Source organism: Acomys russatus, chromosome 28 (assembly GCF_903995435.1).
Source record: "Acomys russatus chromosome 28, mAcoRus1.1, whole genome shotgun sequence".
Lineage (NCBI taxonomy): Eukaryota > Metazoa > Chordata > Mammalia > Rodentia > Muridae > Acomys > Acomys russatus.
In genome coordinates, this window is record NC_067164.1 from 20,163,637 (window position 1) to 20,182,161 (window position 18,525).

The window sequence follows — 18,525 nt, forward strand, 5'->3', positions numbered from 1 at the left end:
GCCCTCCCCCATCAATCACTACTTAAGAAAATGTCTACAGGCTTGCCTGCATCCTGATTTTATGGAGGCATTTTCTCAATTGAGGCTCCCTCTTCTTTGATGACAGTAGCTTCTGTCAACTTGATACAAAACTAGTCGGCGTGGACATTTTTGCCTTGTGTTAGGTTCCTCAAGGTCTTTGTGTGGCCAACTGGCTGGTGGTCAGTGGCCCAGAGCCCTGCCCACCTCTCACCTGTCTAGCTTGGTTATGTCATACTCAGCTCCAAGCCCACTTATCCGTCACCTCAGCGTGTCAGACTCTGTCATTGTAACTCTCAGTCTTCCTTTTTAACCCAGCCTCTTCTCACTGCAGCACGTGTGAGCGCCTTGGTACTACCAATGGAGAGCTAGCTTGTACATGAATGGGAGTACTCATTAAAACATACAAAAACCAAGCATATGTATTTGTATAATAGCTTGTAAAATCTAGGTAGAACTATGTAACAAAGCTCATGGTCATTTAATTGTATGATTGTGTGTATTTATATGGAGAGGAGGGTGGAGGTAACCTCTCGGGTAGGTATTCCATGTAACTGTTTCACATAAGAGCTTTGAGAAAGCGAGGTTATACTTGCAATTGTATACCTAAGACGGGAAGGGACTCCAGGTCAGTAAAGATTGCTGTCCCTTCCACTGTTGCATTTACTTCTGTCAGTGTCACTGACCTTTCCTCTGTGAGATCTGTATCACTTCATAATTCTCCTCTTGTGCATCTTGAAAGTGTCTCGGAATACATTTGTCTGATATTTTCCAACAATAGCACTAATTTAACAATCATGCCTTTATAGTATTAACAAAATGGATTCACATTTAAGAAAAACGTGTTATAAAAATAAGTCTTAAAAATTTAATGTGAGACTCTTACCTTAGATTTGACAAAAATAATTGCTTTTTAATAGCACCATCTAAGTGTGTGTGTAAAATGAAGTGCCTTCTCAGACGCAGGAAAGACAACATTTCAGGGGCTGGTACAGGTAAAGAAGGCATTGCCGTCTCACGGAGCTCTCGAGGAGGGTGCCTAACTCAGGGTGCTGAGCCATTTTCTTTCCTATTACTGTGGCCACAGATTATCTCTAAGAGTCACCTTACAGAGGCAGGAGAGAGGAGTGGGGCCTTCACCACTTACTTTCATTTGCTGCCATACTAGTAGATTTTACCTTATACCTTACACCTTATAGAGCCCCAGAGTCAGTTGCTGACAAGCTCATCCCTGCAGTCAGAGGAGGGCCAGCTGTCCCCTTTTTAGCTATATTGAGTGTTAAACAGTAGCTGTGCTTCACCGTCAAGATGGGTGGGTGATAACTAGTGTCGTAAAGCTAGTTCCACGAGGGACCTTCTTGTACACTGCGTCACAGGTATATCTGTGGGAAAGTGAGTTGTAATATACTGCCCTTGGAAAGAGAAGCAGATTCGTTTGAGAAGTGTGCTTTAGCACTGCTCCTAATTGACACAGGAAGCACGCAATAGGCTCTTAATCAATATGTTGCTTAATGTACTTATTTTTGTCTTGAATATAGTCCTTGACTGTTACCCTCTGTTATTTAGCTCCAAAATGATTGTGTGGTCGGGGTGTGTGTGTGTGTGTGTGTGTGTGTGTGTGTGTGTGTGTGTGTGTGTGTGTGAGAGAGAGAGAGAGAGAGAGAGAGAGAGAGAGAGAGAGAGAGAGAGAGAGAGAGAGGGGGAGGGGGAGAGAGGAGAGAGAAAGAGAGAAAGAGACAGAGAGGAGAGAGAGAGAGATGGGGGTTGGAGAGGGAGAGAGAGAGGGAGGGGGGATATGAAGTACTATTTTTGTTTTTGTTTTTTCTTGCTGTGTAGCTTTAGATATCCTAAAACTCACTTTGTAGACCATTCTCGCCGGGAACTGGCAGAGATCAACTTACCTCTGCCTCCTAAGTGCTGGGATTAAAGGTGTGCACTACAGTCACTAGAGTGCCCAGTAAAATAATAGCGTACAATTTGATGGTGGTTTCTGATTACTTTAAATTAACTGGCACATCCTCTCATAGGTGGCTTCTCCACTGTCTTCCTGGTGCGGACTCAGGGTGGGACCCGATGTGCGCTGAAGCGAATGTATGTGAACAACATGCGGGACCTGAGCATCTGTAGAAGGGAGGTCACGATTATGGTGAGTGACACTGGGTTGCTTTTCTTTTGATTTTATACTACAACACTCACAGATTTTTAGGGAAGTTATGCATCATTTTATACACATTTGAAAAACTTGGAAGGTCACTCAGTTCAACAGTTATGTGGGAATTGGTAGCTCAGTGCATCTGGCCCCCCGAGACTCAGCGCAGCTGCAGCCTTTTACTTTGCCGTACCAGTGGAGGTTCACCAGGCAGCATACCCTTCTCACTTTTTCCAGTCACTGTAATTGTGGGCTATTTGGAGGATAGAAAACTTAGAATTGCACATTAAACAGCAAATTTGTCTACTGGACACTTTAAAAGATACAGTTTTCCAGATGCCGAGAAGCCTTGTCTCTTTTCTTGCCCAACCGTGTCTGGATTCTGTATTTCTCCTGCAGAAAGAGACTCGGACCCTGAGTGTGGTGGCTGTATTTGCTGTCCACGCTTTCTACATTCATCTTGTGTTTACACCCACGAAAATGAACATGTTTTTCATTTTACCATCCCGCTGCTACTTGGCTGTCCTGTGGACTTTGCCGTGTAGGGCCAGTTGTCCTTTGTTAAGGCGGAACACTAGTACAGCCAGGATAGCCTAGTAGACCAGTAAGAGCACCAGTGGCTGAGTAAACAGTACAATGTGATTTTGAAGTAGAACTTCCATCTTTCAGTAGTTAGTGTTCTCTAGACCTCTTTGCCTTTCCTTCTCGGTTTTTATTTGTGTATAATTGCACGCACATGTATATTTTCTTAAGCTGGACTTGAGGTAATAAAAAATGAACTGATTTAGTTAGTACATTCATAATATACTACTTCTGTAGTTTCAAAACCTTTTCATCACCCCTAAAAATAAGTAAATAAATGCCCTGCCACTTTACTGTTCATTTCAGTTTCCCTCCGTCTAGCTCCTAGCTTTACTCTCTGTGCTCTTGGACTTCTGTTTTAAATATTTCCGATAACTGGGATTGCACAGTGGGTTTTCCTTTTTACTTACCTCAGTGCCTTTGAGGCTCATAGACATTGTAGTGTTCAGCAGTACATAATTTATTTCCTTTCTGTCACCAAATGATACTCTGTCAACACCACACTTTATTCACGTAGAAAAGCTGATGGGTATGTGGGATGCTTGTCCCTTTTTGGCTGCTGTGATGAGTTGCTGCGGTACCCACGTGCATCCACACCTTGAGGAGTTAGCTTCTCTTCAATTATATGCTCAGGTTCTTTCTTTAAACTTTTGAGGAACAGCCACACTGTGGTGCAGCAGCTGAACCATGTGTGTTCCTCACAGCAGTGCTCACCAGCAGCTTTAGTTGATCCAGTCACACGTATCTCGCTGCTAAGGGGAGTTCTTACTTTATTTCTGCATCTTTATCAACACTACGAATACGTGTATTTATGTGATCTGATCTGTTGAATGCCAGTTGTTTCTATTCCTTCGCTAGTTCACAGAGATGATTAGATTTTTTAAAATGCTAAAGATATTATTAGCAAAAAGGTTGAAAAAGAATTACTTCAAGACAGTGACGAAGCCTAGACTGAGTTCTCTAACTTGAGCCTAGATAACGTACAACTGTGCCCCAGTCTCTCACTCAGTGCAATTAGTATACTTATGAGACACGTGAGGTGATACTGACAGCAGCAGGGAAGTCTTTCCTCTTTAAGGAGAGTGTGCCTTTGCAGGGGTGGTCTTCTACTTTTATTTGGCCACCCACCTTCCATTGTATGACTTAGCATGTTTTGCATATGGTAGGTAGTTCTGAGCATAGACTATTTTGCATAGTGAAACTGGGTATATTATTATAAATGTAGTTGTCACTACATTTAAAATAATCCTCTCCCTCTGCTCTTGGGTCTTCACAGGTGCTAAGCAGCACTTACCACTGAGTGGACTCCAGCCCTGTTGTAGCATCACTGAATGCTGATGGCGATTTTGTACTAGGAGGAAATGTTTTCAGATTTTCTATTTTGTTATTTCCTTGAACACATCACTAGTGTTATCTTTTAATCTATGAGTTCTTTTTCACAACTGTTTTCTGTCAACTTGTTCCTGTTTTAGATTTAGTGAAAAGTATATATACCCATGAATTTATGGAAGAGTTCTTCATAAATTATAATATTTTTAGGAAAATATATGAAAGTAATTTGTTAACATTAGAGCTTAATTCATTTATAGTTTTTAGATAAATATTATTAGAGTTCTAATATTTTATTCTTGAATTTCAGAGAACTATATTATATACTTACTGTGGTAGATTATTTAAGTTATGTTGTGTATGTATGTGTGTGTGTGTGGTGTGAGTGTGGTGTGTGTGTGTGTGTGTGTGTGTGTGTGTGTGTGTGTGTGTGTGTGTGTGTGTGTGGTGTTGGGGATGGCATGAGTGGAGATTAGGGTGACTTGTGGGGCATAATCCTCTCCTTCCACCATGTTGGTCCTGGGGATCAAAGTCATGTCCTCAGGCTTGGTGACAAGTGTCTTTACTGGCTGAGCCATGTTGCTGGTCCTTGGTTGATTATTGCTTTTATCACTTTACTGGTTGAACATATAAACAAATGATCATTTTTTTTTAATCTTAGATAATGACTATTACATATGCATTGAATTTTCGGTGAAGCCATAAACCCCCTGACTGCAATACTGTATTCTTATACCTTATTCTTACTTTAAAAATTTATTAAATTTACTAATTTAGGCTTGCAAACTTTACTCATAGAAGTTTGAAATTTATATTCTCCAGTTTTAAAGATTTTATTTCTTTTTCACAGAAAGAGCTATCTGGCCACAAGAACATTGTTGGTTATTTGGACTGTGCTGTCAACTCCATCAGTGATAATGTGTGGGAGGTGCTAATCTTAATGGAGCACTGTCGAGGTAAGTGTCTGTCTTCATCTGTAGCCAACTACAGGGAAAACCCCTTCCATGGAGCATGGGGTGTGAGCTTTCTCCCAGGGCAGCTGCCACCCTGTTCTAGATGCTTTAGTGTAGATTTGGCTTTAATGACTTAATTATAGATGTTGTTAAAACTTATTTAAACCTAATCATACTTTATAGTATGACAAGAGCCTGCAAATGGAGAATTAAACAAAGTGATAATTGGGTTCAAAACAAGAAAACATAAGCAAGTAAAGTTGTATTTCTTTTCTGTATAATTCTTTGGTAATCCAACCAAGACTTGGTATTGCAGGATGAACTGTAAACATGCTAAAGGTATCACATTTATGCAGCACATGCTATTTTTGTTAGTGTGAGTATCTAGCCATGTACCTGTGTGGGTATGCCTGTAGGAGATTGAGAAATATTTGTATGCTTCTTTACTTGTGTGCATATGTGTGCTTGTTGGTCACAGGGCCCTTATGAGAGTGGTTCTCTTCTTACATCGCGTGGGTCTTGGGGATCAAACTTAGGTCTTCAGGCTTGGTGGCAAGTGCCTTTTACCCCCTGAGCATACCACTTACACAGTGTTGTTTTTTGAAACAGGGCATCTCAATTGGATCTAGAGCTCATTAAGTGGGCTAGGCTTGCTGGCAGTGAGCCCTAGGATCTGCCTGTTTCCACCTCTCCAACGTTGGGTCAGTGGGTACCCTCTGCCACCCCATCTTTTTCACATGCACTCTGGGGATCCAGCTGAGGTCCTCACACTTAAAGGCAGCACGATGCCCACTGAGTTGTCTCCTCAGTCATCGTTTACTTCTCTCTTTAGTGACGCAGGAGTTCATACAGCCCAGGCTGCCCTTGAACTCCTGATTCTCCTTTCAAGTTATAGAGCCTGCATTTCTTTTTTATGTGCATTGGTGTTTTGTCTGTGTGCATATCTGTGAGAGGGTGCCGAATTCCCTCAAGCTAGAGTTACAGTTGTGAGCTGCCGTGTGGTTGCTGGGAATTGAGCCTGGGTCCTTTGGAAAAGCAGCTAGTGCTCTTAACCACTGAGCCATCTCTCCAGCCCCATAGAACCTGTACAATCTTCATGTTATTTTTATTCATTTATGTCAGATTTTAGGAAAAAACATTTATTTAGACATAAATGCTGTTTAAAATGTTTACTTGTGCAACATGCCTTAATAGTAATAACAAATTGAAACTATTCCTGACATAAACTTCTAAAGGTGAAAGGAGGAGGACACTTAGTCCATTTCTTACAAACATAGTGCCACTTACTCGGCTTTTTAAAAAGAAATATTTATCTGATGTTTGAATCAACAAGGTTTGTTTCATAGGAATTTTTAAGTCAAAGTGATTTATGTAGGCTGGAGAGAGCTTAGCGGATAAGAACACTGACTGCAGGTGCAGAAGACCCAGGTTCTGTGTGGCTCACAGCTAACTATCTGTGGTTCCAGTTTCGGGAGCTCTAACACCCTCTTAGGGCCTCCACAGGCAGCAGGCACACATGTGGAACACATATATACCTGAAGTCAAAGCATTCACTAAATAAAAATAAATATTAAAAAAAGGAAAGTAATTTATGTGCGTGTCTGAAAAAACCCAATAGCTGGCATGGTGGCACATGTCTTTAACCCTTGCACTAGGGAGGCAGGGGCAGGCACATTTCTGTGAACCAGCCTGTGTGAGAATTCTAGGAAGCCCCAGGTACATACTCTGTCTAAAAACAAAACAAATGGCATCAGGAACATCAGTAGTTGTCTTAAGCATGGGTTGATTGAGAGCCTCTTCACCTCTCCTGAGTCCCTCAGTTTGGCATTCCTGCCATGCTGCCTCTCAGGTTTTCCCACGTGTTTCTGTGCATCCTTGTAAGTGGGACTTGGTGTTCTTAGTGAGCATCGTGAAGCACAGAAGTGAAGGAACTTAGAAAGCTAGGGAGCAGGCTCTCGTAAGAAAAATTGCCCTTTCTGGTTTTCTGTCACTGTCTCCCAAGGCAAGATCAGGATTTACTCCCAGTGCTGCGTATTCTTAGCTTTGGACTAAGTCAGTGTTTTCATTGTTTTGTGTACCACTCAGGGGTGATATGTAATAGTTTATAATTATACTTTCCTTCTTGTCCCGTTGATTTTGCTGGAGTTAATAATTGTCCAAACTTTCCCTCGCCTAATTTCTTCAGGTAGTTATTAATTTAGCCTGTCTCCCTCAGTAGAAATTCAAGTCTCTGTGCAGGAAGCTTAAACATTTGTGGAAGTTTTATTGCTTTCCTCTTCTTGGAAACATTTTTTAGAGAGACTTAAGTTCACCTGTAGTCCCCTGGGAATTCTTTATTTCCGTCTATCTTGGACGCCCTACTACTAGTCGTGTTCTCCCCTGCTCCCCCTGCCCCCCCCCCCCCCCCCCCCCGTTAGGTGTTAGGGATTGAGCCTGGGCCAGGAGCCTGGGCCAGCTGGGTTCCTCTGAGCTGCATCTTCAGTCTCTTGGACTAGTTAGTTTTTCCTTAACTTTTTTGATAATGAATTTGTGGGTGGAGACACTTTGAGATCTTGAATTTGTAAGCATGTCTTTATTTTCCCTTTCAAGTACTGACCTGCTTTGAAACTGCTTAGCTTCTGAGGTCAGAGGAGCTTAGGGATGGTAGACAGTATGTCTTCATTTTGTGCTACATTTGACTTAATTTGGCTAGCTAATAGAAGCAGCAACAGTGATGCAGAATAGTGCCTGCTGTGCTCCATTTTTCTTTCTACTGGAGTGTGATGCCTAATTTTTTTTTTAATGTGACCCATTTTCTGCACAGACACTAACAGATAGCTTTTTGTTTATCTCCCTTGTTCTGAAGTCTTATAATATCTATACTTCATGTGTTTTTGGTAGGACACCCAGGCTTTTCTCTTACGTACTTGTGTTCTCATTTAAAAATGCATGTTTGTCTTCATGCAGAGATTGGTCATCTGATTATCTTTTCATTTTTTTTTTCTTTTAATTTCTGCTTTTGTTGAAAATGTCCTTAAGGGTAGATTTCAAGTTTTCTGTAGAATTTTGTAGTTTTGCTAGTATATTGTTTTAATTTTTAGCAATTCTCTTTTATTCGTTCATGTGTTTTTACAATGTTCTTATTTTAAGTGTAAATCTTTTTTTTTTTTTAATTAAAAATTCAGGTGGTTAAGATTTTTTCCTTTATTCTAACTGTCCCAATTCTTACGCTTTGTTACTCTGTTCTCAGTGTGTGAGAAGTTTGCTGTATGTATCACAGATCACAGTGTACCCTCTGCATTGGCAGTTTTATCTTAACAAGAGGAATCCAGAGGCCTGGGTGGAGTAGTTACAGTTCCTTTTCTGATAGGAAGCAAATGGATACCGTCTTTTTTCTCCCCTGAGGGAGGAATGCTCTGGAGGAGCAGAGAACGCGAGAGTGAATTTCCTCCCTTACTTCTTTTATGGAACTCAGTTGTGCAGTTCAGGCGCTCTGGCTCAGCAGACTGTAGAAGAACGTGTTAGTACAGGACCTGCTCCATGCCCTTGGGCTCTCAGTGCTTACAGCCATCTCCTGGGCAGTGCAGTTGCCTTTTGCCTTAAAGGCATGTCTTCGGAACTACTTAACTTGCTAGCTTACACTTGCAGCAGTGGTTCTCAGCCTGTGGTGGGACCCCTTGGGTGTGGAAGGACCCTTCACCAGGGCCTCACATCAGACGTTTCTGCATATCAGATATTTACATTGTCACTTACAACACTAGCAAAGTTACAGTTATGAAGTAGAAATGAAAATAATTTTATGGTTGTGGGTCACCACAACATGAGGAGCTGCATTAAAGAGTTGCAGCATTAGGAACATTGAGAACTTAAAGAGATACTGTGTTTTTGCAACCAGAGTTTTAGTGTATTTCTATTGTTTTATAAGTAACTTAGGGACAAATTATGGTAACCTGTGCTTTCTAAATTTATTGTAGAGGATGCTTTGTATTAATTTCAGTAAACTGTATTGAGAATTTGGTAGCCTAATGTAGCAGTTGCTTATTGCTTGTGCATCTGTAGGACAGTGGCTGTGGGCAGAGCCTGGCACTTGCTGAGTTGGCCAGAGCATCTTGTTCACATGTCTGTAGGCAGCTCTGACTACTTGGTAGTTCTACTTCACACCTTTTGGGCTCTTGTTGGCTCTGGTAGGCTCTGCTGGGGTGGATTCATTCTTATTTATTTATTTATTTATATTTATATTTATTATACTGATCATAGCCCCCTCCCTTTTCTCCTCCCAATCCCACCTCCTACCCTCTTCCCCCATTCCTTTTCCCCTTCTCAAAGAAGGTAGTCCCCTCCACCCCCACCGTGCCATCCTGCCCTGCCACTTCATGTCCCATTAGGACCAAGTGTGTCCCCTTCCACTGAGCCCAGACAAAGCTGCTGAGCTAGGGGAAAGTGATTGGATGCAAGCAACTGTGTCAATGTCAGTGACAGCCTCCACTCCAGTTGCTGAGAGACCCACATGAAGACTGAGCTGTCCATAAGTGTGTGTGTGATGGTGGGGGGCTAGGTCCAGTCCATGCATGCACTTAGGTTAGTGGTTTAGTCTCTGTGAGTCTCCTTGGGCCTAGGATAGTTGATTCTTTTAGTTGTCTTGTGGAGTTCTTGTCCCCGTTTGTGTCCCCCCATCCTTCCCTACAAGGCTTCCAGCTAGAGTCACCCCATATCTTCCCAGGAACCTACCTTGAAGCAGGTCTCCAGCTTGTCCCCGAGATTGCCACCCATTTGCTTCCCATCTCTCTCCCGCCCCACTGCCTCCCATCCCCACTCTTCTGAACCTGGTCCCCACCTTCTCCCCCCCCCCCCCCGCAACCCCCCTCCCACCCTCTTCCCCCTCATCATCTAATTCCCATGTCTGTCCTGCTTTTCCTTCTGAGTGAGGTTAAAGCTCCCTCCCTTGTTCCTTAGCTTCTGTTGATCCATGGATCATGGTTGTCCTGTACTGTATGGCTAATATCACTTATAAGTGAGCACATCCCATGTGTGTCTTTCTGGGTCTGGGTTAACTCACTCAGGATGATCTTTTCTAGTTCCATCCATTTGCCTATAAATTTCAAGATTTCCTTGTTTTTAATAGCTGAGTAGTATTCCATTGTGTAACTGTGCCACAGCTTTTTTCTCCATTCTTTGTTTGAGGAACATCTAGGTTGTTTCCAGTTTCTGGCTACTATGAATAAAGCTGCTATGAACATAGTTGAGCAGGTGTCCTTGTTGTGTGGTGGAGCATATTTTGGGTACATGCCCAGGGGTGGTAAAGCTAGACCTTAAGGTAAAGTTGTTTCCAATTTCCTGAGAAAGCGCCAGATTGGTTTCCAAAGTGGTTGTCTAAGTTCGCACTCTCACCAGCAGTGGAGTGTTCCCCTCTCTTCACATCCTCGTCAGCATGTGCTGTCATTTGAGTTTTTGATCATAGCCATTTTAACAGATGTAAGATGGACTCTGAGTTGTTTTGATTTGCATTTCCCTGATGACTAAGGACAGTGAACTTCTTTCCTTCCTTCCTTTCTTCCTCCTTGAACATTTCTTTCAGTGCTTCTTGGCCATTAGAGATTCCTCTCATGAGAATTCTGTGTTTAGCTCTGCATCCCATTTTTTAATTGGGTTATTTGGTTTGTTGGTGTTGAATTTCTTGAGTTCTCTATTTTGGATTTTAGCCTTTGTTGGATGTAGCGTTGATGAAGATCTTTTCCCAATCTGTAGGCTGCAGTTTTGTTCCATTGTCTGTGCCTTTTGCCTTACAGAAGCCTTTCAGTTTCTTGAGGTCCCATTTATTAATTGGTATCTTAGTGCCTGAGCTGTTGGTGTTCTGTTAGGAAGTTGTCTCCTGTACCAATGTGTTCAAGGCTATTCCCTACTTTCTTTTCTATTAGATTTAGTATATCCAGCTTTATGTTAAGGTCTTTAATCCACTGGACTTAAGTTTTGTACAGGTGATAAATGTGGACCTATTTTCATTTGTTGAAGATGCTTTCTTTTTTCCATTGTGTGTTTTTGGCTTCTTTGTCAAATATCAAGTGTCCATAGGTGTGTCGGTTTATTTTTGGGTCTTCAATTTGATTCCATTGGTCAAACTGTCTGATTTTATGCCAACACCATATGTTTTTTATTATTATTGCTTTGTAGTACAACTTGAAATCCAGGATGGCGATATCTCCAGAGTTCTTTTACTGTACAGGGTGTTTTCACTATCCTGGGTTTTTTTGTTTTTCCATACAAAGTTGAGAATTGCTCTTTCAAGGTGTGTAAAGAGTGTGTGGGCATTTTGATGGGACGTGCATTGAATCTGCAGATTGCTTTTGGTAAGATGGCTATTTTTACCATGTTACTCCTACTGATCCATGAGCATAGGAGATCTTTCCATCTTCTGATATCTTCTTTAATTTCTTTCTTCAGAGACTTGAAGTTCTTGTCATACAGGTCTTTGACTTGCTTGGTTAGATTTACACCAAGATATTTTATATTATTTGTGGCTATTGTTGTTTTCTTAACTTTTTTCTCAGCCTGTTTGTTGTTTGTATAAAGGAGGGCTACTGATTTTTTTTTTTTTTAAGTTAATTTTGTATCCAACCACTTTGCTGACGGTGTTTATCAGCTGTAGGAGTTCTCTGGCAGAGTTTTTGGGATCACTTGTGTGCACTATACTATCATATCATCTGTGAATAGGGATGCTTTGACTTTTTCTTTGCCAGTTTATATCTTCTTGATCTTCTTGAGCTGTCTTACTGTTCTTGCTAGAACTTCAGGTACTATGTTGAATTGATATGGAGAGAGTGGGCAGCCTTTTCCTATCCCTGATTTTGGTGGACTTGCTTTAAGTGTCCTTTCTTTTAATTTGATGTTGGCCATTAGCTTGCTATGTATTTGCCTTTATTATATTTAGGTTTGATCCTTGTATCCCTGATCTCTCCAAGAGTTTTATCATGAAGGGATGTTGGATTTTGTCAAAGGCTTTTCAGCATTTAATGAGATGGTTATGTGGTATTTTTTTCCCCAGTTGGCTTATATGGTGGGTTATATTGATGGGTTTTGTATGTTGACCTATCCCTGTATCCCTGTGATGAAGCCTACTTGATAAAGGTGGATGATGTTTTTGATATGTTCTTGGATTCAGTTTTCGAGCATTTTATTGAGTATATTTGCATCAATGTTCATAAGGGATGTTGGTCTGAAATTCTCATTGTGAACTGAATCTTTGTGTCGTTTAGGACTTAGGGAGACTGTAGCTTCATAGAATGAGTTTGGCAATGTTCCTTCTGTTTCTATTTTATGGAATAGTTTGAAGAGAATTGGTATTGGTTCATCTCTGAAAGTCTGGTAGAATTCTGCACTGAATCCATCTGGCCCTGGGCTTTCTTTTTTTCTGGGGGTCTTTTAATGACTGCTTCAATTTCCTTAGGGATTATAGACCTATTTAGATTGCTTACCCGATCTTCATTTAATTTTGGTAAGTGGAATCTATCAAGAAAACTACCCATTTCATTTTAATTTTCTAGTTTTGTGGAGTATACGCTTTTGAAGTATGACCTAATGATTCTTCAGATTTCTTCAGTGTCTGTCTCCCTTTTCATTTCTGATTTTGTTAATTTTGGTATTATCTCTCTGCCTTTTAGTTGGTTTGGTTAACAGTTTTGTCTATTTTCTTTATTTTTCTCAAAGAACCAGCTTTTAGTTTTCATTGAGTCTTTGTATTGTTCTCTTTTTTTCTTATTATTTGATCCCTGAGGGTTTTTTTTTTTTTTTTTTTGTTTTTTCTGTCTACTCTTTGGTGTGTTTGCTTCATTTTGTTCTAGAGCTTCCAGGTATGCTGTAAGTTGCTAATATGAGATATTTCATGAGGCCGCTTAACACTATGAACTTTCCTCTTAGCACTGCTTTCATTGTGCCCCATAACTTTGGGTATATTGTACCTTCATTTTCATTGAATTCTAGAAAGATTTTAATTTCTTTATTTCTTCCCTGACCCAGTGGTCGTTGACTAGAGAGTTGTTCAGTTCCTATGGCTTTGTAGGCTTTCTGTTGCTTCTGTTATTGAGGCCAGCTTTAATCCATGGTGGTCTTATAGGATACAAGGGGGTTATTTCAATCTTCTTGTATCTGTTTAGGCTTGCTTTGTGATCAAATATATTGTCAATCTGGAGAAGATTCTGTGTGGTGCTGACAAGAATGTATATTATTTTGTCTATGGGTAAGTTTCATTATTTCTTTAACCTGTCTCACTGACCTGTCCTTTGGCGAGAATGGGGTGTTGAAGTCACCCACTATTAATGTGTTGTGTTAGGTGTGTGATTTAAACTTTAGTGTTTCTTTTACAAATGGGGGTGCCCTTGCATTTGGGTCATAAATATTCATAATTGAGATGTCTTCCTGGTGGATTTTCCTTTGATGAGAATGAAGTGTCCTTCCATTTCTTTTAATTACTTTTGGTTGAAAGTCCATTTTATTAAAATGGCTACTCCTACATGTTTCTTGGGTCCATTTGCTTGGGAAACCTTTTTCTAGCCCTTTGCTCTGTGGTAGTGTCTAGTCTATCTTTGATGCTGAGGTATGTTTATTGAATGTAGCAGATTGATGGATCCTGGGTTTTGTTTTGCTTTGTTTTATTTTGGTTTTTTCATCCACTCTGTTTGCCTGTGTCTTTTTATTGTGGAATTGAGGCCATTGATGCTGAGACATACTAATGACTAGTGATTGTTAATTCTTGTTACTTCGATGTTGGTTGTTGTTGGTCATGGTTTGTTAAGTAGTCGTGCTCAAAGAAGAAACAAGAAGACAAAGAAATTAGATAACAGACTTGTTCTAAGGAACTTGATGCCCCTTATCAGCAGGAAATAGTTTAACTATATATATTGTCACCATCTTTCTGACCCCTCACTTTATTCAGGGATCTTTTTCCTTTAATAGCTAGTGTTAGGGAGTTGAAAGGGTGGAAGGAAAAAACACCTCACTTGGATGTGTTTGTGTGTGTGTGTGTGTGCGCGCGCGTGTGTGTAAGAGGGGTGAGGTGATATTTATGACTGAGCACTCAACTGGCACATGTTCTGCAAGCTTTGATAGTTATGAGTCAGTGCATTAACTACTGCCATTGAAGTGAAAAGAAGGTACTCTGACCAAGGTTGAGAAGAGCACTGTCTCTGGGTCTAAACATAAATGTTTAGAGGCCGTTTGACAGCATGTCCTCTGAGCGACTAGCAGTAGGAGCACCCTGTCCACCCTGGTCTGTGATCTCCTTGTCCACCCTGGTCTGTCTGTGATCTCCCTAGCCACGATCCTTTGACTAGGTTTACAGTGCCAGGAATGTGGCTGCTGTGGCACCCCATGCTGGTTGGATATGCAGAAGAGGCTGAGGTGAAGAGCGCCATGCATCCAGCCTGGCAATAGCGGGTGTAAATTCCCACTGATGGGACAGGCCTTATGTCCAATCAGAAAACAGTTTGCTACCCTGCAACAGTCATGCCACTGTTGCACCAGGCCAGGCAGCAGATCCTGTCTGGCAGGTCAGTAGCATGCATGGTCCACAGCTGGGCAAGATTATTGATTATTTTTCTCCCAGTCCTATTTCTTTTAAAAACAGGAATAAAGCATTAATGGCTCAACTCAGTAGAAACCTTTATTCTTTAATCAAGGTAATAATTAAAAAGTCAGATTGGTAGTTCTCTTTGGCTATTAAGATAAAAATATGAAATATAGTTATGAGTGTCTGCCTTGCATCAGCCACATCGTATCTTTCTTTGTGCTTCCTTGGCCATGTCTGCAGTAGCACTTTAAAAGTTACTTGTTGTCAGCAGATTCCTTCCGAAACAGGAGATGTTGGTACACAAAGCTCATTGTTATCCACAAGTTCTCCTAAGTCTTTGCTCTGCGTGTTTGTAGTCATTCTTCTATTTCATCGTGAGTCTCACTTAGATAAGCCTAAGTTGATACTCTCCCTCTCGCTGTCCTTTCCCCAATCCAAATTCAGGCTCACCGTGTGAGTTCTCTTACAGTCGTACTATGTGATGCTATAAATTACAGTCATATTCATGTCATCATTTTTATCTTGAAACACAGATATCTTATGTCTACGATACTAGAAACTTTATTTTTGTTTATCACGCTTTACCCAATACAAAGCCTTGTGGAATCACTACTGCTTCATTACATCATTAATCCTAAGGGAAGCTGCAATTCCAGAAGTGGCTAAATGTTAACTGATAGCAAACAGTATTAGCAAGATCCTGTCTTTTTTAGTGTTCTCATCTGAGAGATGTAGAATTGAAGAAAGTATATCCTTGAGTCAGGGCAGTAGGTGTAAGGATCTGCACGGAGCTAGGAGACTCACGGCTAGCGTGAGAAGGGCGTTTGTGGGTGTCGTCTTTCTGGTAGACTTCATTTGGAACGCGTCCTCAGAGCTGCTTCTTGCTTAGCTGGGCAGGTGGTGAATCAGATGAATAAGAAGCTACAGACAGGCTTCACCGAGTCAGAGGTCCTCCAGATCTTCTGTGACGCCTGCGAAGCTGTCGCAAGGTTGCATCAATGTAAGACTCCCATCATCCACCGGGACCTGAAGGTAAGAACTGGGCAGCACTGGTTCTACGCTTAGAATGTAAGATTCTTTTCTTTCTCTCCCTGCTCCTGTCCCCTCCCCAGACCCCTGTGTAGTTTGTATCTGCACTATATGCCTAGTGTTTGTTTTCTGACCTTTCTCACTAGACTATGAGGTTCATGCTTGTGTGTGTGTGTGTGTGTGTGTGTGTGTGTGTGTGTGAGAGAGAGAGAGAGAGAGAGAGACAGACAGACAGACAGACAGAGAGGGAGAGAGAGAAAGAGAGAGAGAGAGATGTGCATGCTCTTGAATAGTGCAGGGCACAGAGCAGAGGCTCACTGTGTGTGTGTGTGTGTGTGTGTGTGTGTGTGTGTGTGTGTGTGTGTGTGAGTGAGATGGGGGGGGTATGTGCATGCTCTTGAATAGTGCAGGACACAGAGCAGAGGCTCACTAACTTAATAAATAAATAAATAAATAAATAAATAAGTGTATGTTTTGACTGATTAAATACAATTTTATATATTATGATAAGCAATGTCATTTAAAATGTAGGTTGTTGATAATCATGAAAGAAGCTAAAATAAACTTTATTAGCATTTTAGTATTGTAAATAAGTATAGACACAGAAGACATTGCCAAAATAATAATAATTTGTTTGGTCCTTAATATATTCAAAACTGTGTTCTGAGTACTTCACTGAAAGCACTCAAGAGTACTTCACTCTGTCTTATTGTAACAACAGTTTCGTGTAGTAGCTGTTATCTCCCCTGTTTCTAGGTAAGATAACCAGTGCAGAGGAGTGACTAGACACATTTGTCCACTGATATAAGCGCTAGTAAGCACCACATGGGGCTCTCTCTGAACCTACATTGTAGTATTCAAGACATTGGACTAGTCATACTTTGTTTTAGGTATTTTAAATCTGATTTCCAAGTTAAATTTAAATTTGTATTTTTCGGTATGGGATTTTAAAATAACAATGGTGCTATAGGCCAGAGCATCTCAAATCAGGAAAATCTACATTTAAAAATGCCTGGTTTCTTAACTTTGTTTGAGATTTGATACGGGGAGCCATGACTGTCAAATCCTGCACCTGGCCACATGCTTCAGATTGCAGATAGAATATTGTGTAAAATTACGAGTGAACTTTAGTCTTATTCTTGAATCTTGCCCCCAATGTAAAAATAATTCCAAACCAGCGACACTTTTGGTTTCAAGTGTTTTGCTTGTGATACTCAAGCTGAGGAAGTTAGTGAGAAATGGAGTTTACAGGAGGTTTTGCACTACTCCTTGTCTCCAGGTAGGCTGGCGTCTTAGGGATGGGGAAAAATGGACATATACTCAAAAAGAAGCTTTAAAGAAAGATTTATTTATTTTATGTATATGAGCACTCTATTTGCATGTGCAACTATTTGCCAGAAGACATCTGAGAACATTCTAGGTAGTTGTGAGCCACCATGTGGTTGCCAGGAATTGAACTCAGGACCTCTGGTAGAGCAGACCGTGCTCTTAACCTCTGAGCCATCTCTCCAGCCCCTCAAAAAGAAGAATCTTGACAGCCACTGCTTGTCCTTCATCAGGGAATCTAGGAGATTAGTGTTGGACATTTTTACAAGCCCTTCTGGCTTTTTGTCTCAGCCTCCTGCGGTCTGGGTCATCAGGAGTGTGCCACTGCCTGCTCTGCTTCATCTGCCTCTGGCTTGAGGAGTCCTCTGTCTCTATAAACACATGCATGTGTGCATACATGTATGCATATATGTGTTTGTGTGTACACAGTGTGTATGTGTGTATATATACATATGTGTATGTGTGTATATACATATTTGTGTGTGCATATATGTATACCAAGCACCTGATCCCTGTAGGTTAAACAAAGACAACTTTTACTTTCAAAATAATAATCATTGATTTTCTTTTCTTAAGGTAGAAAATATTTTGCTAAATGATGCTGGAAATTATGTGCTCTGTGACTTTGGCAGTGCCACTAATAAATTTCTTAATCCGCAAAAAGATGGAGTTAATATAGTAGAAGAAGAAATTAAAAAGTAAGTTCTTGTCTCTATTGTATTTCGTCTCATAGGCATTTTGATTAACTTGAGTCTATAACTACCTCATTACATTAGTATAAAGTTTACATTATTTCATTTGTATTTCATTTCCTTCCAAATGAAAATGATTAATGTATGAATAGAAAGTCTAATAGACAGTTGATGAATACTATGAATGAATCTTTTTGTCTGTGTGATAAACAGATTAATAATGAAATGTATAAAATAAGCTACAGTGGCAAATAGAGTCATTAGGAGAATTTTAAGTGATTTAAAAAGATTTATTTTAATATGAGTGAGTGTGTAGATAAGCGCACTGTATGTGGAGGTCAGAAGAGGGCATTGGGCCCCTTGGCACTGGAGTTACAGATTACAGATGGCTGTGCCTCACCGTGCTGGTGCTGGGATCTGCACCCTGCAAGAGCAACAAATGTTCTTTTCTTTCTTTCTTTTTTGTTTTTTTGTTTTTTTTTTTCTGAGACAGAGTATCTCTGTGTAGCCTTGACTGTCCTGGATTCTCTTTGTAGAACAGACTGGCCTTGAACTCACAGAGATCCACCTGCCTCTGCCTTCCTGAGTGCTGGGATTACAGGTGTGTGCCACCACCGTACCCAGCTACAAGTCTTAACTCCCACATTTTCTTAAGTGACTATTGAGATTATCATAGTGTCTTGTCTTTACTGATATGGGACAGTGGGTGCTTTTGAGAATGTAAATTGCTTATAACATGTTAGTTGTTGTTAAGAATGTGTGTATTATATGTACCGAAAACTATATGAGATTTGGAAGTGCTAAGACTGTATGAAGCCACTCCGGCTTTCAGAGGTATATTGCAAATCTCTCTGGGAAAATATCACACATGCTTTGTGTTTCTTCATCCTGTATTTTCTGTGGTTGCCA

At 40.7% G+C, this 18,525-nt stretch overlaps 1 protein-coding gene across 1 annotated transcript in view; it reads left to right on the plus strand.

Moving 5' to 3' along the window:
* The window catches only part of Bmp2k (BMP2 inducible kinase), a 99,848-nt gene that overhangs the window by 27,058 nt on the left and 54,265 nt on the right, over positions 1-18,525 (plus strand). The window contains exons 2-5 of the mRNA XM_051170643.1: positions 2,046-2,164; positions 4,929-5,034; positions 15,459-15,601; positions 17,501-17,622. Of these exons, the coding sequence (XP_051026600.1) occupies positions 2,046-2,164; positions 4,929-5,034; positions 15,459-15,601; positions 17,501-17,622 (490 nt within the window). The remainder of the gene's footprint in view (positions 1-2,045; positions 2,165-4,928; positions 5,035-15,458; positions 15,602-17,500; positions 17,623-18,525) is intronic.